At 45.0% G+C, this 25,783-nt stretch overlaps 1 protein-coding gene across 2 annotated transcripts in view; it reads right to left on the reverse strand.

The window, feature by feature from the left end:
• Positions 1 to 25,783, reverse strand: part of CC2D2A (coiled-coil and C2 domain containing 2A) — a 1,164,962-nt gene that overhangs the window by 511,357 nt on the left and 627,822 nt on the right. For both annotated transcript variants that reach the window (XM_069631936.1, XM_069631935.1), the window contains exon 18: positions 24,600 to 24,738. In XM_069631936.1, coding sequence (XP_069488037.1) covers positions 24,600 to 24,738 — 139 coding nt within the window. The remainder of the gene's footprint in view (positions 1 to 24,599; positions 24,739 to 25,783) is intronic.

Raw genomic sequence — 25,783 nt, forward strand, 5'->3', positions numbered from 1 at the left:
GCTACTCCTTTCTACCCACACAAAATTCAGTTAACAGGAGTTTGGGGTTGTGTTGCAGGGGGAAACATTAACTGTGGTGCCATCGGAAAATACCACCCGAAAATTAATCTTACCTTCATTCAATTGTGCATTGTATATCTTATGTAACTAGGTCAAACTAAGTGTATTCTATCAATCAGAGTGTAAGTATCACCACACTGGTGATTGCTGCCCTATATTAAATTTGTGTGATTTTCATTGGAATTTAAAAATAAATAAATATTGTATTATTACACACCAGCCTGGTTCATGGTCCATTGCGACCCGGGGTATTTGTAAAGGGGTGTGTGAGACGGGTTGTGTGCCTTCTCAAACTGAATTCGTAACAAATAAAATAAAAAAGTGTTTTAATTGTGTGCTGCATCCCCGGCCAGTAGAAAGAGTCCTGGTCTGGAGTGTGCGGTGCCTTTAAAATCCTTAGCATACTGGATGAAGAGCAAGAAGACACTGTGCATGACAGCAGGTATCATTCCAATACCGCATCGGGTGTATGAGAGACGTTATGCACTAAGACAACCACACCAAATGTAGCCTTGAACTGAAGTGGTAGCAGGAGATTTGAAGACACCACTGAATATCGAAGAGCTGTAAAGGAAAATCTGACAGGTGCAAAGTGATGTCACAAACAGAAGACACGATGACGCACAGAAACAATATAAGAATACTTAAAAAATAAAGATATAACTTAAGAAACAAGAGTAAACCTACATACAAGTGAGAAGAAACCATATATACAAAGATGATAAGTAACCAGATGTGTTCTAAATGTAGATACGTAGAAACGCAAGGTAGATGAGTCACATAGAAAAGATGGACGTCGACTCTCAATAATAGTAAGCGAAAAAGCTTGAAGGAGAGAGACCAGGGCTGCAGAGCTAACAGACACTGGAAATACAAATTTGTTCATGAACAAAGAATAGCTCTTGGACAGAGATCAAGGATTTCACAGCAAGAAGCAATTGCAGGGTACAAAAGGAGCCAACAGAGATAAGCAATATACGCACAACATATTTCTCTTAGATTAAATGAGCAAACATTTGTGAATGCCAAATGTTGGCAATTAAAGATGCAGAAAGCATAAGTGAGATGGAGCAACCAAGTCTCCAGAGGCCGAAGAGGGTAATGACAACTGACATTATTGAATCGAAATTGCTCTAAATAGAAAGGTGAGATAAAAAAAATCATGGTCTCTTCACACGTGGTGCAAGACCAGAAAAGAAGGCCAATTCATAAGCTCCAGGCGAAGATAACAATGTACTGTAGCTCCCCTTAGAGTTCCAGGCAAGAGTACATCCAGCAAGGTCAAGTACAAAGAAGAATCCTTGGTTGAAAGCTTGGCTGATGAGAGATAGTAGTCTAATTGTGCAAGTGGGCAGTAGTCTGATGTTGTTCTCTGTACCTGGGTTTCGTTTTGCTTATATGCTGCTAACAAGCCGAGGGTCCAAGGTAGGGAGAGCATGCCAACCAATCATGAAGGCCTATGCAATGGTGAACATACATTGTTGCAGGGGCTTATAAGCTGTTGTTATGCTTCTGTAATCTGCGTTATACGTAGTTAGAGAGAAGTTCAAGGTATGCCTGCCAGATGAGGGGCAGCCAATAATGTTACTAACACTTATAGAAACTAAAAGTAGATATGTTCCCCTAACCAATCCCTAGGTCCGATAGGTTTTATTATTTGCCACGTAGGATGACGTCATAGCTGACGTAAGGTATAAAGCTTTTGCGTAAATGAAATGTAATCTAGTGTGTGTGAACTATGATTTGTTGTTTGCCAGGTTTCCCTACTTTATTGAACAGATAATAAAGTAGTACTTCGCCATATTTTTTAAGGATGTACGGTTATTTGGATCCAAGATCATTTGTTATGGTAATCCCATTCTGTGCATAAAAACGCTCAAAGGTGCTACTGAACAAAAGGCTATTCTGTAATTTGATCTCGCAAAGAACCTGAGGGCCACCCCTGCCAAATGCTTCTCAGCGAGAAGGGAGAAATCAAGCGAGTGCCTATTAAGAAACTGAAGGACTAGCCTTCGCTTTATACTAGAACACAGACCATTAACATTCCACGTTACAAAACATGATCCCTTTATCATGTGGCATTCTCCCTACCAGCCATATGCCAGGCCTATGCCCCTGGGAACCCCATACTCCTTAGGGGACCCAGGATGAAGCACCAATAATTCTTGCCATTCCCCCCCTGCCCCTGCCAAGTCATGTGAACCAACATTAAACCAACTAGAGCAAGCTACTTTCCCAACACCCACCACTTCCCCAACAACTGAAGCACCTGTTGCCCCCACTCTGTGTGAACATGCACGGGCTAACTGACTGAAACATGAGTGGAGCACTCTCTGAAACAGCGGAAGAAAACCCCCTCATGGCCGCTTGCCCGGGTGAGCCACAGTTCAAAGACCAGCTTTGCCGAAGTTCATCTGTCTCAAAGAGCAGGCCTGTCCACTAAATCTTGGCCTGCACCGTGCGTCAGGAAAAAGGTCATCTGAGCGCGTCAGGAAAAATGTCATCTGTCTTCTGCCCATTCCGGGGAGTTACCCCTTTCCACTAAAAACTGTGAGTCTTGCGAGTATAATGAGGCTGAGGATGTTACACCTTCCGGCAGTGATCGGTGCGTCTCCTTCTGTGCCTTCTGGCTCTTCCATGCTTCTCGTGGCGTGCCGAAGAGGGGCGTCTTTGTCCCATAATAGACTTTTAATTGCGAGGGGAAGAAGAGTGCATATTTGATTCCACTAGAGAGCAGCTTCCTCTTGGAGTCAAAAGATTGTCGTGGCTGCTGAACATTAGTCTGGGAAAAAAAACATTTGGGAGCCATTGAATGTGATTGGACCAGTGGCCCAGGCAATCTGCAAGAGAGCATCCCTATCCCGATACTCAGGAGCCTTGCAACGCGGATGGGCTCTTGGGATGGGCCTGCCAGTGGGTACCCTTTCAGCTCTTTGTATAGAGAAAAAATTCAAAAGCTTCTTCTGCGCCATGAGGTCTGTGAGCCATTCCTTCAGCAAAAGTCCATGCGGGGTCCTTTGGCTTTTTCCGGTAGCCCTAGAGTGAAGAGATTCTTTTGTCTTGACCTCCCTTTGCTATCCTCCGCTCAGTTTTCACAGCTCTTACGCTTCTGTGTCACCACTGCTAGTTGCTTCTCCATTTTTTCACTGCATCTGCATATTAGATATTCTCTGCTGCACTTCCCCCACTCTCGAGGAAAGCTTACGAAAGTCTTGCCACAGAAAGGAGACTTCTGAGGAAAGCCCGTCAATCTTTTCCTCCACTGAGGACTAGGACTCTGCAATGACCCCCATAATGTCCTTGAGCGAGATGACCTAGGCCTGGGCTTCAGTGTTAGAGACAGTCAATGCATCCGACTGCACAGCTGCCGGGCCATTCACAGTATATTGATCAATTTTACTTTGCTGGGTCGCTTTTTTGCTTTTTTATTTAGCCATAATGTTGCTGGGGGCGCTCACTCCTCTGGTACTTGTCCAGTCACCTACTGCCAACACTGCACAGCCTGCATGCTGCCCTCACTGGCCCTCAGCGGTGTGTGCAGTCACTTCGCTGCTTGCTCTGCCCCTCCTCATCTGCTCAGTAGTTGGTTCACCGGTACAGGCCCAGAAGTAAGTCCCCAGGCCCGGGCCCCACATCAGCCCCTTTTCCTTGCAGGGTAACTAGTGCAGACCCCCAATTTGTCCTCCCACCTTCTCACCTTTCGCAGTACCTTGTAATGGCTACCAGCAGGCCCAGGGCTCTCCCCCAGGATCTGCAGTGCTGAGTGGGTAACACACCCCATTCAGTGCCCCCACTGCAGGCCTTTGCTCTGGATTATTCACCCCACTTCTGGTGGGGATGGCGCTCCAATTCTGGGTCTTGTAGGGTACCCCGTGGGGTAAAATCGCTTTGGGTCGTACTGTGCTGGACACCAGGCACCACTATGACGTGTCTGAGCCACTGGTCTCCTGCATCTTCATTCCATATCATCCCCCTCTCGGCCATCTGCTGGCATATATGTCAGCTCTCCAGCGGGACCAACTCTTGCCTCCTCACCTTGCCTACCGAGGCCGAATCTGCCCCGGGCGGGCCCCCCGTCCAGCTTGACAGCAAGCAAGATGAGGGCCCCCCCTGCCCTCGTGCAGCAAATCTGCAAAGCTTCTGTTTCCCGCTCTGTTTCACAGGGCTGCGGTCCTGATCCCCAACTCTTTTCGGGACAATTGATGCTAACTATGTCCCCCACAGAAGCTGTCCATTGTACCCGACTGCTCGTGCAGCCAAGGATTCAGCCCGCCAATGATCCGGCTCCTGGGATGTGCGCTGCAGTTCTGCTGGCATTTAACACCCTTCTTCCTCCCTGCAGGTGCCTGCATTATCATCCCCCGCACGGCCAGCCGACACTTCCACTGCACCTACCCTCTGGGTCAAATTACTCCTCTGACTAGGCACCACTCTCACGGAGCACCGACAACATGGCGCTGCTGCAGGGGGTCTCTTCAGCGGCCTTTGCAAACTCCCGTTTTACCGATCTGTGTTTCACCGGGAAAGCCACAAGCTAACCCTGATCCCTCTCCGTTTCACCTTAGTAAGATTTTGGCACCAATTTACAGCACTTCAGCCAGGATATTTGTGCAGGATTTTAGCGGCCTTGCGAAGCACCATGAGCACACCTCTACATCACTCCGCTGCTCAGCCACGCGCCTGACAACAGGAGCACATTTGAAGTCAGGAGGCATAACAAGAGGGAGGATTTAGAGTAACCAGAGAGGGGAATGTAGGCTTGCAGCAGGGTCCAACCATCTTGGTTTCTGTTAAGGCTTGCTTCCTTTTTCCTGTCCCCTCCATTTACTGCAGGCAATGTACTCTGGGTGTAATTTAATAAGGCAAAGGGCCTTGTAACAACAACAGGGATTGAACCGCTTACAGCAGGCTTGATTTCGACCAATCCCCTGTGGACTTTTGCCTTTAAAAAGGAGAGGGTCACCCCTTCAGTCTTTGATTCATGTGTGGCTCATAGAAAAGCAAGAAGAATTCACTGGACCTCTGTTGGGAATATATTCTATATATTCTAACCCAAAGTCTGCTGCCAGGGAATTGAGGACAGAAGGTGTCCAAAGGAGAGGCGAGCTCTGTCCCCTGGCCATCCCCAGGGACCAGTGAGCGTGACTGCTGACCGCCAACACCTCTCTCTGCTGGATGCACTGGAAACAGGCTCTGGTTCACTGGAGCTGCAGGACCACCTCTATGTGCTAGCCAAGCTGCCTGGAGTGAGAGTACAACAGAAGGACTCCACCTGTCCTGGATTTTCTGATTGCAACTTCCAGCAACCCAGAAGAGCAGGAGCATATGTTTTGACACCTCACCATGTTTGATACCTTCAAGCCAGTACAGGGCCCATGCTTTTGGGAAACTAAACAAACTTCGAACAGCTGATGCCTCTCAACCTATATGGGAACCGACTCGAACCATTGCTGCAGACTGTGTCAAGGAACCAGACCACAGGCTAGACATTCTTGTAACCTAGCTCAGATGCCGGTGGGTTAGGTGCGCTATACAAATGACAAAATAAACAAATAAGTAAGCATCTGAGTCGAGTGCCGCCTTGACCTGCTGGAAGCCCTCAAATTGTTACGCTCACCTGGTATCCACGGGGATGCCACCCAGCCCTGGTTGGATGATTTGTACTCTCGAACCCTCTCCCGGTCCCTTGGTAAGGCCTCTGGTTAAAGATGGGTCTGCAATATAGGAGAGCTGGATTCAATACCAAATTGTCTTTATGTTTTTCCCACCTCTCTTGGCCTCAACTCTTTCCTCCCCCTTGGGCCTTCCCACCTTAATATTGTAAAAGGTGGATTCTCCGTCCTACTCCTCGTGGCAGGGGCGCGTAGATGTGGGGGGAGAGCAGCGACCAAGTTACTTCACTGGTGCAAGCCCCCCTGTGGGAATCCAGGCCTGCTGCGACTCCGTAGGTTTGCTGCTTTACAGTCTTTATATGCAGTTCTTATGTTCCTCTTAGTTCGAATAATAATGTCTTACTTCTTTCCTTTTAGGTATGGAAAGGTATTTTGGTGTTGTCATGCAGTTTGAAGATGAGCATGGGCCGGTAGGCGAAAGCGCGGTGTGCGCTATGCTGTCCGGTGAGTAATGCGCAATGCGCGGCGCTGTTTCGCCCTTTATATTGCTAACCTGTGTCTTTTCTCTCCTTGCAGGTTGTGATGTCCCTCGCCGAGCGCCATAATGTTCCAGCAATGATACTGACCAGGAGATGACTACCCAGGTAAGAATTGTGTGGCTTTCTTCATTCGGGAGGAAATGTGAGTAGACGCTTACTAATGCTGTCTTTGTTTCTCCTCTTTCCAGGTTATGGTATTCCAGGATGCATGCAGTGCCGGATGATGGAGTTCGTACCTTCAGGTGAGTGGAACTGAAGTTGGAGATGGATTGAAGACAGGATACTGTTCCAGGTAAGTTTCGTAGTGTTCTTTCTCTCTCTGCAGGTCCTTGGTTTCAGGTAAGCTGGCATCAAAGAACTGGACACGGTGAGCGTTACGCTGCCTACAGCAGAATAACGCAAAGCATATTCTGCTGTTTGGGTGCGGTTTAAATAGTCTCAGGTAAAGTAGTCCAGGTAAAATAGTCCCAGGCCTGCCACACCCAAAGTAGTCCAGGTAAAGTAGTCCCAGGCCTGCCACACCCAAAAGACTAGACCGCATAGCTCAGTTCCTTGTAACCTTGTCAGATGCTTTATTGGGAAAAGGGGAGACAAACGTAGAATGGGAACTTCCTGCTGGGAAATGTATTTTCGACCAAACAGAATACCTGGGCTGCCGTAGTTTCCTGACAAATGGCTCTTAGGATGAATTGGGGGGTGACCATGGGGGAAGAGTGACACCCCTTTCTAATTGATGCAGGACACAGATGGGGTATAGAAAAGATCATCTCGTCAACCCCACCACTCCTTGAACCTGTGGCAGGAAGTTGTGACCCAAGACATATCTGTTGCACTGTCCCTTTAAGAGGACAGCTCACCCTTGAAATATTGAAAAACATATGAGCCCCCCGGCGGTCAGAAAGCACTCAGATCAAGCTTGACATAAGGAAAACGACAAATTAAAGTAATATGTTAATGCTGAAATGGACTAAAGTATTGGTTATGGAAGTTGTGGGGGGAAAAGCGTGAGAGAGAGTGGGGGGGAGAGGGAGAGCAAGAGGGAGAAAACAAGCATGAACCTCCACAAGTAGGAACTTGCTAACTTACTGCCAGGTGTATTCAAGCAAGGAGAGCAGAAGTGAGCCATGGAGAACTTTTCTCCTGCACAGCATTCTTCTTCTGTGCAAGCTTACTGTGACAATCCAAAATGGCAGCACGCCCCTAGGAAAGCTCAGTACATAGAGTAAACGACAGCTGGGGCAGAGCCTCCTGGAACCTGAGAGGGTCACACATAGAAAGTAACCAATCCAGTGTCAAATTTCAAAAGGGCCCACATCTGAACCCTAATAAGCAAGGGCGGCCCAAGATACGGGTCCATGCCAGACCCTTATATAAGAAGAGTAGGTTGTCAGAAAGGTGTGGGAGTTTGGGGAGGGCGGAGGTTGGATCCAGAGTGGTTTCAAGACAAAAAGAGCTGAAGAGAAGGAGACAGGTGTAAAAAGGCTGGAGAGTGGAACAGGCAAATTTGGTGGTTAAGGACACGAGGTTGGGGAAAGAAGGTTAGAGAAAAGGAAGGATGGTAAGACTGGTGGAGGTGGAGGAGAAGGTGATAAGGTAGTAAGAAGTGACAAGACAGGAGAATGAGGTGGAACATCATGAGGATGAAGGCAGACAAGAGGAAATGGTGGTGCCTGTAAATGAGGTTACAACTGCAAAGTAAGGGTAAGGAAGTAATGAGAATGAGATGGGTGAGGAGGAGATGGAAGAGGTAGAAGAGGATAGATGCTGGACAGAAGAGGAGAGAAAGTTCACAGACAGGTGGTGAGGGAGACTTCACAGAAGAAGGGGATGAGACAAACCGAAGAGGATAGAGAAATATCCATGGGAAGACCATCAGAGATAAAGGACAGTCAAAGAGGGCACAGAAAGAAGATGTCACCTCCCCAGGCATGTCATTGCTGGCATAGCTCCCAACCTTTCGACACTAAGGGGCAGGTGAAAACATACAATTTCATTTTGGGTGGGAGGAGGGGTGCAGCTTGACGGTCTTGATGGTTGGGACAATTGCTGGGCCCTTCCTCTAACTCCTCCCCAGGTTGTGGAGCGCAGTGTGATCCATACTCTCGTCTCAGATTTGTTTTGAGTAGAGCCCAGGAGTAGGGCAAATTGCAGTGCCTGTGACTGTCTGTTTCCCGAATGCTGAAGTAGTTAGCGTTGAGTGTTTGGTGAGCTCACTAGGACTGATTAGGCTGTCGCCACTGGGAGAATGTTTTGGGGAGGACAGAGTGACAAGGTGAGTGTTCGATGGGGTGCAGGGCATGGAGTAGAGACTGTGACTCTGGTGCATAGTAGTAAGCTCCGCCTTGGCCCCTACTCTCTCATCACCTGTACCCCCGAATTGGCTCTGTGCCACTAGATGTTCTACCCATGAGTGATAGTGTGCTGCTGGGTGTTTCCCCTGTTTATATCACATGGTTTTTCAGCATGCCCACTGGTGCCTATTTTAGCACAGGAGATATTTAGGGTGTTCTAGTGGCAAATAGTCCAAGGTGTGCTTTGGCTGGTTTCTGAGTGGAAAAACAGGTGGAGTACCCCTATATTATATCTCTGAATTTAAGAGGTGTAATGTGATGGTGATCTCCACCCGCAATTGGAACCGGCTAACAGAGGTTCTGGATGTTATTCCCAGTAGAAGAAGGCAACTCCAGAAAACCAAAACATACTCCTTGATTAATCATGATGTGGAAATAATGAAAGAGGGCCAAGTTAAACAGGGGATGGGGATGCAGACCTGATGGCGGATAGCCTGGATTATCTGGTCCCACTATTGCTATGTTCCGACTTGCCCCTACAGTCTAGTAGAGAAAATGAAAAGGAAACTCTTTTGAACTTCTCCTCACAGTCCTTGATGGATTCAGATGGGACATATAACATAAAAAGTTGATAATATTGGAACAATATGGCACATTATCAAAGGTAGAATAATTGCTGACCTTCATAAATGTAGTCATTTTCATGACTTCAGCATATGGCTGGATATTTAAGATAAATTGGCACAATAAGTTATCCCTGTTAAAAGAGACCATTCATGTCAATCTGATTTGTCTTTGAATGCTGAAATGGTCGATAAGAGCTGCCAAACCTTGTTGATGGGCTGCAGTGAACCAGTATGTTCATGTAATACGGGACTCCAATTAGTGGACCCAATTAAGCAACGTACAAGAGTGGATTAAAAAACCTGTCAGACAGAGTGGTATGCCATACATATGGCTGAACCCTTAAAAGTGGCAAATGAAGAGCAGAAGTACCTCCACCTTGAGGTCCCAACCACAAAGGCTGTAGTGGAAAGGCAAGCTCATTCATCTACAGTTGGGTGCCATACCACAGATGATGAACTTCTATTAACCTCACTATTGGGTGCCCATTGCGATGATAGTACGATTAAAATTGGGTCCACTATGAGTATTCGAATTGCCAAGACACAGGTGCCCCTTATTCCAGATGATTCCCTAAGAGAATTTATCTTAGACCAGAGACATTTTATTATTTCCAATGTTAAGACATCAGTAGGGTTTGAACCCAAAGGAATCCCTCACCAATTAAGATTAACCAATGGTGTTCACATGTGGACAGAGACTGTATACTGGTCGGTTGCGGTCCTAGTAACCTTCCATTGTTTTTAGCTAACTGTAACAACTTCATTAATATGCCATCTGAGTTGAAGTTGATTGTAAACCACACTACATAAGGTTCTTATTGGTAGTATGGATTGCATCTGTCCTGGTTTTAGTCCATATTATTTCTTTGCATGGGCATGTGTATTCTTTCTGTTTCCAGGCAGACATTAATTTATATTGAAGACTCATCTGTGTTTTTCTAGCCTAAATATGTGTGGTTTTTTTCATTTGCTGCCTTATGTCTGTTATATATTCATGCTGTGTTTGTTATTCATGTTAGCGTCCTTAAGCCCATGGGCCAATTCTCTAGATAGCTGCCCGCATCCAATCAGTTGACGTTGCTTGCTTAATGTTTTTCAGTTGTGATGTTATTGGGCTACCTGTTTATTGTTTTCTCTCTTTGTTTTGCGCCCGTATGCCTTGGGACCACCTGGTGCGCAATATAAATGTAATAAAGTAAGAGTCCATTGACGTTAATGGACAGATGAGGAGCTTGGCGTGTGAGTGAACACTTTCCCTGGCAGGTGACACCTGTCAAAAGCATTTGAGTTGAGAGGTATGTTGTTGGGGAGATTTTTCCACAGCCTTTTGGTGATGGATGTTAAACCATCCAAAGGTGAAACAGTGTTACAACCAAAAAAATAGATAAGAACTCTCTGTGGTAGAGCCGTGGCAGAGATACCAGGCTTAACTAAAGTAGGAAGGAAGGCTGTGTGGCAGATCAGAAGAAGGAAATGGACTGATGAGTCATTTCATAGGCTTGTTTATAAAGAAAGGATAAATGTCTATCTTTCCCTGTACTGTGAGGCATTCTTAGCTCGCAAAACTAGCTAGGGTGCTCGTGAGTTGTCAGTGAATGCCCTAAAAGAATCGGTCTACCGTACAAACTAACCCTGTCTGACCATATCACTAACCTAATAACTAAGGACAGGAGAATGACTCCCTTCTCCTGAGGGATTTGCTTTTTTCAAACTTCAGTTCACTATGTTATCTTCAAGTAGTCTCTGGTGGCTGTGTTAATCAATTCACACAGTTCATTCAATACTTTCTTGGTCTTTTCTCTATTATAGATTTCAGTTCCTTTATTATTTTCCTTTTGACTTTCTTTATCAATAGGGGGTATTCTCATTTACCCTGGTAGGGTTATCCAATATTTGCAAGTATCTCCTTCAATACTCTCTCACCTTGCATACCGTTCACAAGTTTTGAACTTTCTCTGAACCCCTCCTTTCTGTCTATATTCTGTTCCATCCTTTTATTCAGATTCTTCTCATATTCTTGGTGTCTCTTCTTTACTTACTCTTTCTTGACTGCTATGAGTATGAACACTCCAATACTGATTCTCATTACCCCTTTCTAGATGATATGATATTTTCCTCTCTCTCACTGAGACGAGTCTGAACATTCCAGTAACGATTCTCATTCACTTTCCTAGACCTAAATAGAACCGGGCAGTAATGCCAGGTCCGCGCTTAGAAACTGCTTCGGTATTAAGCGCGTTATAACAAACAATTATAATTCTAATGTGAAATACTCCTCTCCTTTACTGGGATGTGTATGAGCATTCCATTCTTATTTGCTTCAACTGGGTTTTAATTTTACAGTCTCTTCTATCTGTACTGGGATGAGTATGATCATTCCAATAATGGTTCTTATTTGCTCTTACAGACTTTAATTTTATATATTATTCCCCTCTAGTGGGACGAGTAGGATCATTCCAATAAGGATTCACATTTTTTCTTACAGACCCTAATTTGATATACTCCTCTCATTTACTCGGAGGACTGTGATCCTTCAAATTATGATTCTTATTTGCTCTTGTATTGGTCATTCTTTGACCTTCGTTGGTACGAGTATAAACTCTCCATTAATTATTTTCATGTACTTCTTTCTTGGTCAATGTTTTATCTTGACTGAGTATGGGATGAGTATGATTGGTCCTATAATCATTCCCATTTGTTTCACTGCGTTTTAACCCTAATGTCTCTTTATTTGAAATGGGATGAGTATGAGCATTCAAATTATGATTCTCTGTTCCCCCTTTACTGGCTCGCTCCATATTGGTAGAGCGGTTTCAGAGTTATTTATAGGACCCCTTATCCACCATGCGCTTTTTGTTGTCATGCGGCCACTCTCTTTCTTGTTCACTTTGCAGCTTTTAGAACGCTGAGTGTCCTACTTGATTTTTTCCCTTTTTGTGGTTGTGAGACCCTGCGCATCTCTCACTGTTTCGTTCTCTCTCAAGTTTTGGATGCAGCGCGGCCAGCCTTTGTTCAAAACCGGTGTGCGAGCCAATTCATAACCTTGCGGGCATCTTCCTTTCGTCTCCCGGCTCCTCTCCTTTCATAAACTTCATAGCCGTGTGACTTCCCCGGAGTAGTGTCGCATTTCTTTCTTTCTGTCTAATATGGTTTTTCTTCTCCTCCCCAGGTCATCTTCCTCGTCTCAGTTAATGGGGATTTCTTAGTTAAAGGAATATTCACTGTTTCCTCTTGACAATAGCACGTACTGATATTTTCTTCACATACATTTTTACATGATACGTCTGAAGAGGTGATATTGGCATGTTCTCAAGAGCGTTCCTCACAGGAACAGGAGTCCTTTTCCCCAAAAGGAGAATCTCTCCCAGTGCGGGCCCACTTTCTTGACCCCTAGGGAGGGTGTTGCAGAGCGGGCTTACCTCCCTAGACTCACAGGGAGAGGGGGCTCCTCTTTGGAGAGAAGAGGCGCATTCCTGTGATTTATCATAGTTAGAAGTGAAATACACTTATTCCCCAGTTACCCCAAAGAATACACTACACCGATGTAAAGAAAAATATAAAAATGTGTATAAGATCACACAAAGAATCTCTATTGGTTAAAATAAGTACTTTGGATGAGATCAAAGATGGCCGCCGGCGCAGGAAGACGCATCTAAGTCTCTCTCCTGCCGGGCCTGCCACTAAGGATAATCCACAATACGGAAGAGGAACACCAACCAGTGCCCCCGCTGAGGCTCCGGGAGCTACGGGCAGGAAGTGGTCACCCCCGCGGAGCGGACAAAAGGAGAAGCGGGAGCGGAGAAGCACGGCTGCCCCTCCCCCTCCGAGGAACCTCAAGGGAGCCCGCGGCGAGGAGGGCACCCGCTGGGGGGGGGGGTGAATGCAGCAGCGGGGAACCAGCAACGTGGACCGCACAGGCCGGCACCCGTGAGAGGCAGAGCGCCTCCCCCTCTGGACAGATTCAATAGGCAGAGATGGGTATGGGTAAAGGTGCAGAGAAGACAGCAATTGACTGCAATAGAGGCTAGAGGAGGCACTTTTGAAGAGCTCTAGTGTTCGGTTTGAGGACCAACAGCCCCAGGAAAAAAGGATAAGGACCAATGCAAGTGAATGGCAAAACATGGCTCAAGGGAGCTTGCAGAAACCTTCGACCACTGAGACCATGAGGATAAGTATCTTGAATAACCCAAGGCCCAGAGGTAAGTATTCACAGTGTGGCTGCCAAAAACACAGTTCTGGGACATCAAAACAATCCAGTGAGTAAAAGATCTTATTTTGCCAGTCAGTTTATAGGACCCAGCCACCCAAGGCCTGGATACCCGGATCAACAATGACCCAGGCAGCCCAAAAACTGATTATTCATCTTTCCTTGGAGGGGGACCCACTGGCTTTGTATGAAAATGACATTAACAGAAAAGCTGTGCTATTCTAATAAGCATCATCCTGAGAGTGCAGAGGTATATATACCACCCACAAAGTCACATTCAGAGTATTGGATCGCAACAACACTGAACTGTGCCTGCGTTGAGTATAGTGGACATATGGCTCTCAGATATTATCTGTCCTATAGAGACTGCATTCTGACCTGGAGAGGGTCTAGATTTGTAGTTGGATGGGTCCATTGTTAAGCAAAGAGCATAGCCAAAAAAAAGACCAACCCCTATAAATATGTTGGTGCCATCCATCCATCTTATAGATGAGAATCAAGAAAGACACAGGGCCTCATTATGACCCGGGCGGTATGTGTTTAACGGCACTGGTAAAGGTGCCGGCACTGTTAAACCCATACCGCCCTATTACGAGGTCCCCTTGCGGGACCCGCTTTGGACGTCTGGTTTTACCAGACGTCCTTAGCGGGTCCCGCGAGGGGACCAGGGAGCTAACAACGGGCTTGTTATTGACGGGCCCTTTGTTAGCTCCCTCCCCATTCCCATTGAGCCCTATGGGGGCTCGAATAGGGATGGTCCGGGTCCGGGTTCCCTGAATGGGGAAATACCAGGTACTCCAAAGTCGGAATGGCCCGGTATTTCCCCATTCAGGGACCACGGACCTGGACCCGGATCCGAGTTTGGAGGCAGCCATGCCCTTATTAAGGGCATGGCTGCCTCCAAACTCGTATGAAGCCCACAGAGTCTCTTTCATGGTACAAAATGGACACCAAGTGGGACCTACAGTTCTGAAGCAACACATCAGGGGTTAAAGCAGCAATAGACTTGGCAAACGGTGACAGGGGTTAAAGCGGCAATAGACTTGGAAAAGGGTGACATTTCTGCACCCCGTCCCCCATGGAAATACCTAGGCTTATTATCCTTAACTGTCACAATTATTAAATCCCCTGCATTAGCACCAGTCAATTTGGAGTTATTGATACAAAAATCCATCACAAAAGGGAGTGCTATATCCCGACCAACAGACTGCTATGCAAATTGCAGATAGCACAGTCTCCAACCAGCTGTCCCAGTATGGGTAGATGTGCAAACAATGTGGAATATGGTAGGCTGTGATCACCACCATAGCCTTCCTGATCACATGAGGAGCCAAGACAAGGCAAAATATCAGAACCCTCCACTGAAAGTGGGAAACGATGGCCGTCAATTACAGAACCTTGTGGGAAGGCTGCATCGGACTAAAAAGATCAATACCCGAGTGCCAGTCCCACTCCTTTACACAGGCTAGGATTTTGGCAACCAAGAACATCGTGAAGGTGTCATCTGGAGGATGGATGGTTGAAAAGGCATAGATTCAAGAACAATCACATTTTTTTTGTCTAGAACAAATATGGCAAAGGAAGAATCCAAGCTAATCTGCCGGGGTGGAAAAGATCACATGGCTCCATATTCTCCAGGAGCACAATATCCTCAGTCAACTGGAGAAACATCATCTACATGCAGATGAAGGGGAGGAAGGGGGAACATAGGAAAGATGGTATCCATGCGTCCCTACTGACAGAGACACCTGGGAATTCAGCATGAACACTCTCCTTGCTTGCACAAAATAAAATACCCATACTCCAACCAGGGTGGGGTATTCAAAGGCTCTGGTTTGTAGACGCCGAATACCCTCAATAAATGGAGTAGTCATGGCACAGGCTCTACTCTTGAATGCGGTGAAAGGCGAATGAGAGGGACTCGGCTCGTCTTACTTGGGAGCAGAGAGACCCTGTGGTGGCCTCAGGTGTGGTGTGGTGTTGACCATCTACGACTTTACATTTTGTATATCCTTAAATTATTTGACCTATTTGCATTCTTTGTATATTGGAGGAGAAGCTGAGAGAGGAGAGAGCACAGGCTCTTAGGCGAGTCATCACCAAAAGAGACTGTCGGTGTGGGGAGTACTGGTGGGAGGTAACACCACACAAATGTCTCACACGGTCCTAAAAAAAATGTGTATCCTTGTTCACTGCCAGTGTGGAATATTACTTATTTTAAGATCTTATTGGGTTATGGGGAATGCTCAAACTCTCATGTCAGGTGAAATGACTGGGTGGAAGAATATTCTTCAACACGGACAACTCCACAGATTCAGGGCCAATCCCCTTAAGGAAATCCCCCCATCAATCTGTGAACAAATGGATCATGTCCAGGATCAAAGTAGGAGCAATGACTGAAATGTCCATCATGCAAATGAGGGCTGTTAATCCTCTGCGAATTCAGGAATGACACTTCCACCAGCCAATTGTCCAACTATGCACAGATGTGCAAACACTGTTCAAGAAGATAGGCTGAAGTCACCCTCAAGACCTTCAGAAACACACCGATATGAAACTACCCAAAGGAACAAATGACACTCATCCAGTTGTGAAGACTTCAGAGGCACGTGAAGTGTAGACACTCACGAGTCTAATCCCTGACAGTGACTGAAACGAAGATGGTTGTGAGCAGGAAATAAACTATCTGTGGTGCCTTCCCCTAAAGTAGTAGAATTTTGTGATGCACCTGGGTAAGAAAGAGCGTATGCCACTTTGTCTGGAACTCAGTGTAGCAAACTAGATATCCCCGACATGGTTTGGGGCTACGGATATCTTGATGGGAAGTGCAGCTCTTCTGTTATCAGAAGAGATGTTTCTGCATCCCATTACCCTGTTGTCGGGACAGATAAGCAGCTCTTGCTTCTCTGATTAGGTGTGTGAGAGGATAAGCAGCAGAGGCACTGGGTTTGGCCGTGACTTTATCAAACTCCATATGGTCAAGAACCAGATGAAAAAGATCCTGAGCTCCACAGAGAACAACCAGAGTCTGCCATAGCCTTCCGCACAGGTGGGGCTGCCACTGGGGTTTCTATCTACTCCTGGAGTAGGAAAGGTACTCTTGGGGCGCATTCCAATTCAGTCTGTGCAATGCACACCCCATAGGACTTGAAGCAATCACTGTGCTACTTCTCAGAGGCATGGCCCTCACAACACATCACAATTATTAAATGATCCAGTGCCATAGGTTGCACCTCAAAAGGAGCATGACCAGACTCGCATCTCTCCACTCCTCATTGTCATATGGCGGGACTTGTGGGGAGTGCCTCAAGGAGTGGTGGAAGTGCTTGACAGGCTTAGGACAAGGTGCCAGAATTCACAAGCCTAGCATATAGCAACTAAGCTGTATGTTTCATGCATTGTTAAAAACAAAATAACAGCGCGAACATCAGGGGTACAAACTCAAAGCAGGGAATACAGTAGGTAGCACAAAACAAATACATTTGATTTAACAGCCTAAGCTTGAAAAACACCAGCCACAGAAATCATATTCAGTCCCACATACGTACTGTCAAAAGGAGATTGGTGGGTGTGTGAAAGTTGAGCACTTATCTTTTCATATTTTTATACTACTGCAGAAAAATGATATGTTCTAACAAAATGCTGGAGGAAGGAGCACTGGGTGTAGAAGCAGGGTTTTAAGTGGGCAAGGGCTAGCCAGGGCATAGCCCCCGCAATCTCTGGAAAATCTCTCAGGGACAGAGCACTGCCATGGCTCCCTGAAGCCCTGGTAGTACTAGCAGATCAGCCCAGGCCAACTTCCAAGGCTTTTTTCCCTAAGGAGTGGTGTGCCGCCAATGATCTCTGCCTTAATGCCAGTAAGACCGAGATTCTCCTCATCGGCACACCTGCTCCCTCCTTTCCTGTCACTCTCTGGCCGGCCTCCCTTGGCCTTCTTCCTGCTCCCAACAGTTAGGGTAAAAACCTCGAGGTCATCTTCGACTCCACACTTTCCTTCTCTCCTCACATCTCTGACGTCTCTAAGAAGTCACACTACCAGCTGCACGTCCTCATAGGTATTCTTCCTTTCCTCTCCTTCCCCCAGAAGCTCACTGCCTCCAGAGCTCTGGTCCTCTCTAGGCTGGACTACTGCAACAGCCTCTTTCTCAATCTGCCTGCCTCTACTCTCCGCCCTCTGCAACTCATCCAAAACAGGACTGCAAGACTTGTCCTTGCCCTCAAGCCCAGGGATCGTATCTCTCCAGGACGGAAATCTCTGCACTGGCTCCCAGCGGCAGGGAGGATTAAGTTCAAAACCGTCTGCATTGTCCCCAAGGCCTTCTGCGGTCTGGAACCTTAATACCTTCAACTCGCTCTTCCTAAATATCTTCCCTTTCAAGCTCTTTGCTCTTCCACCTCCAACTCCCTCAGGGTCAGTCGCTTCTCCAAGCAGCGAGCTGGTGGTAGACCTCTTTCTTCTGCTGGGGCCTCCCTCTGGAACAGCCTCCCTGAAAATTGAGGAGAACCATCTCTGGTTCCGGAATCAACTCAACACCTTCCTCTTTGCTTCTGCTTTCTCTCCTCCTCTCCCCTGCTGATCTCCTGGCTGAATCTGAAACTGCACTGGTTACCTGGCTACCCTCTGATCTCGCGCCCAGGTCCCCTCCCCGCCAGTCGCACACCTGCACTGCCCCGTGGCAACCCTTGCAGTCGGGGCCTGTTCTGTATCCCCACAGCCCCTACTAGCACTGATACCTGATGGCTGCACTTACCCTTGCACTCGCCACCTGCTGGCCGCACTTTTATTATTGTCTTTATTTGTCCTTATTTATCTTACTGTTATCCTATGTACTGCACTGTCCCCTCCCCCTTCCCGCCGCACTTTTCCCCTCCCCTGCACTTGCCTCAATATCACCTGGCCTAGTAGGATTGTTGTCTCTGTCTTCCCTCTGTTTCCCCTCCCAGGCCTCTTCCGCCTTGAAACACGTGCGTATAGGCGCGTTATAAATGCCATATCATATGATAAGGCCCAAAGCGTTTCGGCTTCAGAAAACCTGAAGCTCCCACTGAAGCCTGCAAGCTTCAGGTGTTAGAAAAAAATGCCTGGGCCTGCCTTTTGTTCCATAATAGTTGCACAGGCGTCCCTTTAACTAAGAGATGTTGTGATCCATAATGGTTGTACAGGCGTCCCTTTTAACTAAGATGTTGCGATCACCCCGGAGTGATAGCTGCATCTCTTAGTTAAAGGGACGCCTGGCAGCGGTCGGCTCTACCACTAAGGGAGAAAAGGGGTGGTGGCAACCCCTCACCAGTCAACCCTTTAATGAAGAGATGCAGGGATCAGCACCCCCAACCCCCAAATCTTCCCGGGGAGAGGATGATCTCTGTCAAGGGCTGCATGGAGGGGGTCATTGGCAGCCTAGTAGGCCACACTCCCTTGAAGGCCACGCCCCCTAAATGAGCCCCGGCTCAATATCCCATACCACTTAACCCCCTGGGTCGGAGTACCAAGTTGTATGGCACAATAGGAAAGATGTTTGTCTCTGTAATATACACAATTTGAGCTTTTAGAGCATGTTGATTCGTCCAATGCTCAAAAAAGAATGCACATTGATTTTATGTCAACTGATTTCACAGTTCCATGCATTACAATGTTAGTGCAGATCCTGTCACCAGTGGTGTGTCCAGACTCTTGACTGGGGTGGCCCAAGTGGGGCACTGACTTATGCAGGGGTGGCATAAAGTACGAGCACACACACACACACATAATGATCATAGTTTTGGATAATGGGGTGGCACTTGGGGTGGCCAATCAGACTCCAGGGGTAGCAAGTGCCAACCCAAGCCACTCCCTGGACACGCGACTGCTGACACTATTTTCATGATTGGCCGATTTTATGCTGGTTAAAAGAAGTGTTGACGTCACTGCTGCCTCCGTTTTGCACATTTGCTTGTTGTTTGCTGATATGTAATGGTGTAATGCTCAGCGGATTGCCGCTGCCCTGAATCTGGTGCAACACGATTTATACAGTATATCAGCACATTTTGACTTAATCCCTTTTAAATGTATAATTAGCTTTTTCAGCCTAGCAGTTACGTTATTGCCAAGTATATGTCATACATTATATATACGCACATTTCATTGATGTTGGGTGAACTTCAGAGATGGGCGGATGCCTTTGGGGTGCTCTACCAATATCAAACAGATTTTCGGCCCGGATGCATAACATTAGGTTGCTGGACATAATGCTTAAGACATAATGCTTAAAAGGGCGGCTTGTAAAGATAGGATTTCCAGGTGGGGTTCAGTGTGCACCGCTGTGTTCACACCATTTTTATTTCATGTGTATACAATGCTATTTTAATTATTTTGACACTCATTTGCACAATGGAGCGATACGTGAAATTGACTACATATTTCATCCTAATACAGCATTCTCCACCCTTCAGGCCCTTACTTGGATTACTTTTTGCAACCCATAATACAAACCACTAAAACGTACATCAAGGACCACGCACTTTCTGAACATCTTAGACAAATTGCAGATAGCGGAAAAAATAATTCTTTTTACAGCAGATGTACGAAGCTTATACACCTCCATACCCCATGATTTGGGACAAGAAGCCGTAGAGTGGTTACTGCAGCACGCAGAGAATGTACAAGCATCAAAGGAGTGTCTTATGATACGGCTAGACTTCATTGCTCAAAATTCATACTTTAGATTTAAGAACCAAAATTACATCCAAGTATCCGGAACGTCGATGGGTGAAACCATGGCCCGAGCTATGCAAACATATTCATGCACAAATTTGAAACTGATCAATTATCAATCATCCCAACTGGCAGAAATATTTACAGTATTGGGGTCAATACAATGATGATGTATTTGGCAAATGGAAAGGCACGGAAGAAGAATTAATATCTTTGAGACTTAACTCAACACCACAGACGACCGGCTTCAATTTACAACAGCAACAAGTCATAAAGAAGTCCATTTTTTAGATGTTACAATAAGAAATGAAGATGTCAAACTCATCACAACCCTATACCTCAAACTAAGCGATTGCAATAATCTAGTACATAGACTAAGTTTCCATCCACCAAATACCACTAAAAGTCTACCAGACAGTCAATTTCTTTGGGTCAAGAAAATTGTACAGGATGAAACGGAATGTACTAGACTACACAATGAAATGGCAAAAAGATTCAAACAAAGAGGGTACCAAGACGAAGAAATCAGGAGTTCATTATTCAAGACAGACAACATCAGTAGAAAGACCATATTAGAGAAAGAGAAGAGTACATCACAGCCCCCATATGTAACGAAATACTTGACACAAAGTAGCAAGATCAGAAAAATGATAGAAAAGCACTGGCACTTTCTATCAGAGGATAGATGCTTGGGAAACCTGTACACTACACCACCAGTGTTTGTGTATACTTGCAGCAGGAACAAGAAAGACATGTCAATAAGAAGTGACACAAGGAAACCCCCTTAGAACCCCAGACAACGTGGAACATTACCCATGCTTAAATTGCACCAATTGTAATATGGTACACAGGGTAGATGTCATATTTTATCCTAATGCAGGCAAGAAAATATACTTGAAGAAATATGCAACATGCGACACCCCGGATGTCATTTACAGTATCAAATTCTCCTGTAGAAAATATTGTGTTGGACAGACCATCAGAAAAGCCTATATCCTCTGGAACAAACATTGCTCCAACATCCGCACATGAAATCCCAAATCTCCAGTCACACAACGTTTTAAAAAGGCACAGCATCACATCTCACAAATTAAATTTCAAATATTAGAGACCATTGACAAAAAGAGCGATATCAGCATCGACATCAACAAACTCTTGAGCCAAAAGGAGACCTATTGGATTGAGAAATTGAACTCCCTACAACCAGGGGGCATGAATGAAGAGTGTAACTACGCATGCTTTCTCTGAACCAATCTTTTGTCTACAAGACACATATGCTACATGGTACAAAGTTACAAACCAGCAACCCACACATGATCAAAAGAGGAAACCACAAGTGCATGAAATAGGAACTATTTGTTATTGAATTCCCTTACCTTTGAAACTGACCAATGCAAACAATTGGTTTCAGCAGTCTCACTGAACACTGCGGGAGAAATACCAGGAGGATTTTCATATTACCTTTTTTTGCCATGAACGCAATGTGATATGAACTTTGGCCCAAAAGAAATGTATGTTGCAAGATATAAAGTTCAATATCTCGTAGAAAGCAACCCATTGATGATTGTAAACAAGAGAAGAAATTATAAGTGCATGAAATGGGAACCATGTGCTATTTAATTCCTTAACCTTGAGACTGACCAATAGAAACTATTGCATTCACCGGTTTCACTGAAGATTTTGAGAAGTTATATCATGAACTTTATACACAAGCATTTTTTATTTATGTTTTTATATTTTTAATTGTTTATATTTTTTCTACTATTCTCTACAAACTCAATGTGATAATAATCTTTCCAGAATTATGTTTCTGATCGTTGTCATAACAAGCAATTTCAATGCATGTGCTTCCAGTAAGAACACAAGTTTTAATATACACTACATCTTTCTCCACGTGACTAACTGGTTTATTTACAAATTGAATCCAATCCTAAATCGCCACCAGCCCACGAAGACATTACGGTGATGACATTATCACGCTCCACTGGCGCCATTTTATGAATCAATAGCAGCAGAACACACAGGTAAACACTTCCCAGTGAACCTGATGTCCTGCTAGAAACTCTGAGCAGGAGTAAACAAGGTAAGCCTACACTCTTCACTAGTACTACTGTTATGCATGAAATACTGCTAACAGTAATATGATAATTTGTAAGAACCTGCCTAATCAGTGATACCTTTAAACGTAGGACAGCAGAACAGGAACCCTCGGCCAACTCTGTCAAGAAGATACCAAGGTATAGCATATACCTAATTTTGTATACAATGTATGAATCTGTAATGAGGAACCTTAGAAATGTATAACACTAAGCACAAAACCCAATGTATTACAGATACACCCAAGGGCTCAAGATCCAGATTAGAGGAAATAGTGATCAAGTCTTTGCCAAGCTAGGAAATATAAGCCTGGTAAATATGAGTACATAACTGAATGAGTGTTTGAAGTCTAAAAACAACGACATCATTTTTGTAAAATGTTCACACCACCAATTGTAAAAATCCGTTTTGTTTAGAAACTGTCCCTGAAGATGGTCAAAGAGACCAAAATGCACTGGACACTAGTTTCACGGGCCTTTTCTTCATCTTTTTTGGAACAAAATATTCTACAGATTTTTGAACCACTCTGAATAGCAGTATCATTGTTTCAAAAAAGAGAATATAACAAATCAAAATAATAAACAAAGAACTAAGAGTGTAATTCCACAAAGGTCCTTCAAGTCGGCTTGTAAAGCTTGCGCATATTTATATGTCACAGTTGTAGACTTCAAAGCAGCTTTTGACCGGGTAGACCGTGACAGATTATGGGCTAAATTTCTGGAACTCAGGTGCCCTGAATGGCTAGTGTACCCTATCAGGCCTTTTCACAATACCAACCTTGCAAGAGTGCATTTGGATAAAGAGGGAAGTATGTCTAGATGGATGAATGTGAATAGGGGAGTCGAGCAAGGATGTTTTTGCTAGCCCCCTATTGTACACTCTGTAGATCACTGATCTGCCAGCTCCTTTTTTTTTAAAAGTACCAATCTTCCCCCAGTATTGGAGAGGGAAAAAATAGGGTGTATGCTATACGCTGATGTTTTGATCCTGTTTGATCATACGATAAGTGGGATGAAATCAATGGTAAACAAACTTTACGATTACGGGCAGGAAAACTCCATTACAGTAAATCTGTCCAAGACCAAATCTAGGTTAATTTTTTTTAAAACAAGTCTCTAAAATAGCTCTGAACACCAAACTGGAGGTGCTCGACTATGTGAAAAGCTATGAATACTTGGGTCTTGAAGTGAGTAATACAAATGACTACAAATAAATCGTTCAGTCTGAAACAAGGAAAGCTCGCCAGCTAACACTTCTCATGCAGAAATGTGTTACTAATACCGCAGGATATGCGACCCACAGTGTTCTGACTTTTTACAAGCAATGCTATTGCCCTATGATACTTTATGGGCTAGAAGCTATAACGATGAGAGAGTTTAGTTGGCTGGATCGCCTGGAGGGCATGTTCTGGGGCAGGGCTTTTAATTCTGAGGAACACCTGCGGTTAGAATTAGGTATTGTATCACTAAATACTCAGCTGCTTAAAAGGAGAGGGGCCTTATGCATAACATTTAAAATGCCACTGTTAAGTCCACTACTGAATAAACAGGGCGCAGCTGGTGGATTTGAAGGAACAACAAGAGGTAACAATTTTAAATCCCTAAACTTGCCTTTCTTTGATAGAATTGGTTGGGTGCCTCGTCAAGAGTTTAGGTTTAAGTGTGATTGTGTAAAAGCGTCCTTTTTTTAGGAAGGCTGACTCTTAGGACTGTGCCAAGAACTATATGCACCTGTCAACCCTTAGTAATAATGTCCCCGTAGCCCAGGTGTCCTGCCGTTATTTGAAACCGGAGTCCTATCTACTTTTAAGTCTAGTTCCTGCAGTGTTGCATTTTATGTTGAGATTGAGAATAAATCTACTTTCACTATTAACAACAAAGGCCCCCAATTGGCCATTGCCAAAGAAATGAGGCTGCATTGGATCTGCAAGTCAGATGTACCTTTGGAGAGTCCTAAACAGGTATCGACAGAATGTAGTGCCCCTGGGCCAGTCTACATGTGTATCTTGGGCAGCAGATGGCACAGATATGAATCAATTACATCAGACTCGTTCTGGATCTACTGCCTAAATACTGATTCAACGCAAATACACATTGCACTTTATACAGTCTGGAAAGTAGTGGAAACGTGTTTTGCTGCAGATTAATTTGGAGTTTTGATAATTTATCTATTCACACCTTTGGAAAGATTTGCAGTTTTATATGCATTAGTGATTAATTGGATTAAAGGTTAGTGTGTTCTATTCAACTTCGCATTTTTACTCCATTTTTTCTGTATTTTATTGTATGATATATATATTAATGTGGTTGTGTGAATTTGTTTGTATTGTTAAAATTTCATTAAAGTTCTAATCGAACCATAAACAAATAATAATGAATAAAAATAAATATATATACGCCCGCACACACAAAGAGAAAAATGCATGATGACATCATGAAAGACACACTGGACTAGATAGGTTTTTGCACAGATTTACCCCATACTCTGCTGCGATACCGGAGGGGCTAAAGGAACCCCATTTTCTCCAACTGCCCAGGAAACGCTATAGGACAGCTTCCCAGAAGTCATTAGAATCATCCTATTGCTGCCATCGGCTTCAAATGAAAATGGCACATCTACAATGAAACAAAAGAAATAGACAATGTGTCGATTAACACAACAGGGAAGGATGACCATGAATGAAAGCGCAAATGAAGCAAGTTTGCAAGCAGAGCCTGCTCTGCAATTGTAACTATAGGATCAATTCCCCCTTTACACACGTGGCAACATGCCTAGGTCTATGATCAAACAGAGGCTGGCCTGTTTGGAGGATGAGCTGGTTTGCAGCATCCGAGTGCACTGCAAATGCAAACAGCGATAGCGCGCGTCCAGTCAGGCCTCTCATTTATTTAGGTGTTTTGCAAAAATGCTTTGTTGCATTCTGGAAAAGGGTGGAAGTTCAAGCACCAAGGTGATTGCTCGCTGCAATGATCTTTACTCTTTCATTTGGGGTCTGAGTGGCGAATCGTGATGCCCTTTTCTTCAGCCAGGGGTGGGCCGGTCCTAATCTGGTCTACTAAGAGAGGGGGGGTGAAAGCTATGCTTCGGTTCTCCTGCCTGCATTACCATATTATGGTAGTCCGGACCTGAAGATCCTGGACCGTGGGCTTCGGCTACGTTCCCCATGTCTGGCCCTTGGCGTCTCAGAGCCAGTGTTTGGCACCGGCAGTGCCAAGAACAGAGTAGAGAAAATACCCTCCTACACTCTCGCCAGGAAAAGGGACATCTTCCTTGAAGAACAATGGGCAACAGGGAAGATACTGGTAGTACTGGTATGCTAACCAATTTGGAAGATTATCAGTGTGCAGGGCAAGCCCTCAGATTGTGGAGAGTCAATTGTTTGGCCTGTCACCTCCCAATATATGTTGGTGCCCATATAATCTTTATAACAGACCGAGCCAAAAATATTTCTCCTGTCTGTCGATACTGTAAAGATCCAATGGGGAAAGAAACTTTATTCCTTCAAATCATGGTGTGCCCAGAACTAAAAAATAAACGAGAACTATTTAGAGATTTTTTTAAAATCTCAGAGCAACAAATGACAGCAGAGGAGAGATGGGCAACACTGCTCCAAGGAAACCATCAGTGGCTGATCATCACAGTGATCAACTTCTGGATTGA

Source organism: Ambystoma mexicanum, chromosome 6q (genome assembly GCF_040938575.1).
Source record: "Ambystoma mexicanum isolate Mex_15411 chromosome 6q, UKY_AmexF1_1, whole genome shotgun sequence".
Classification (NCBI taxonomy): Eukaryota; Metazoa; Chordata; class Amphibia; order Caudata; family Ambystomatidae; genus Ambystoma; species Ambystoma mexicanum.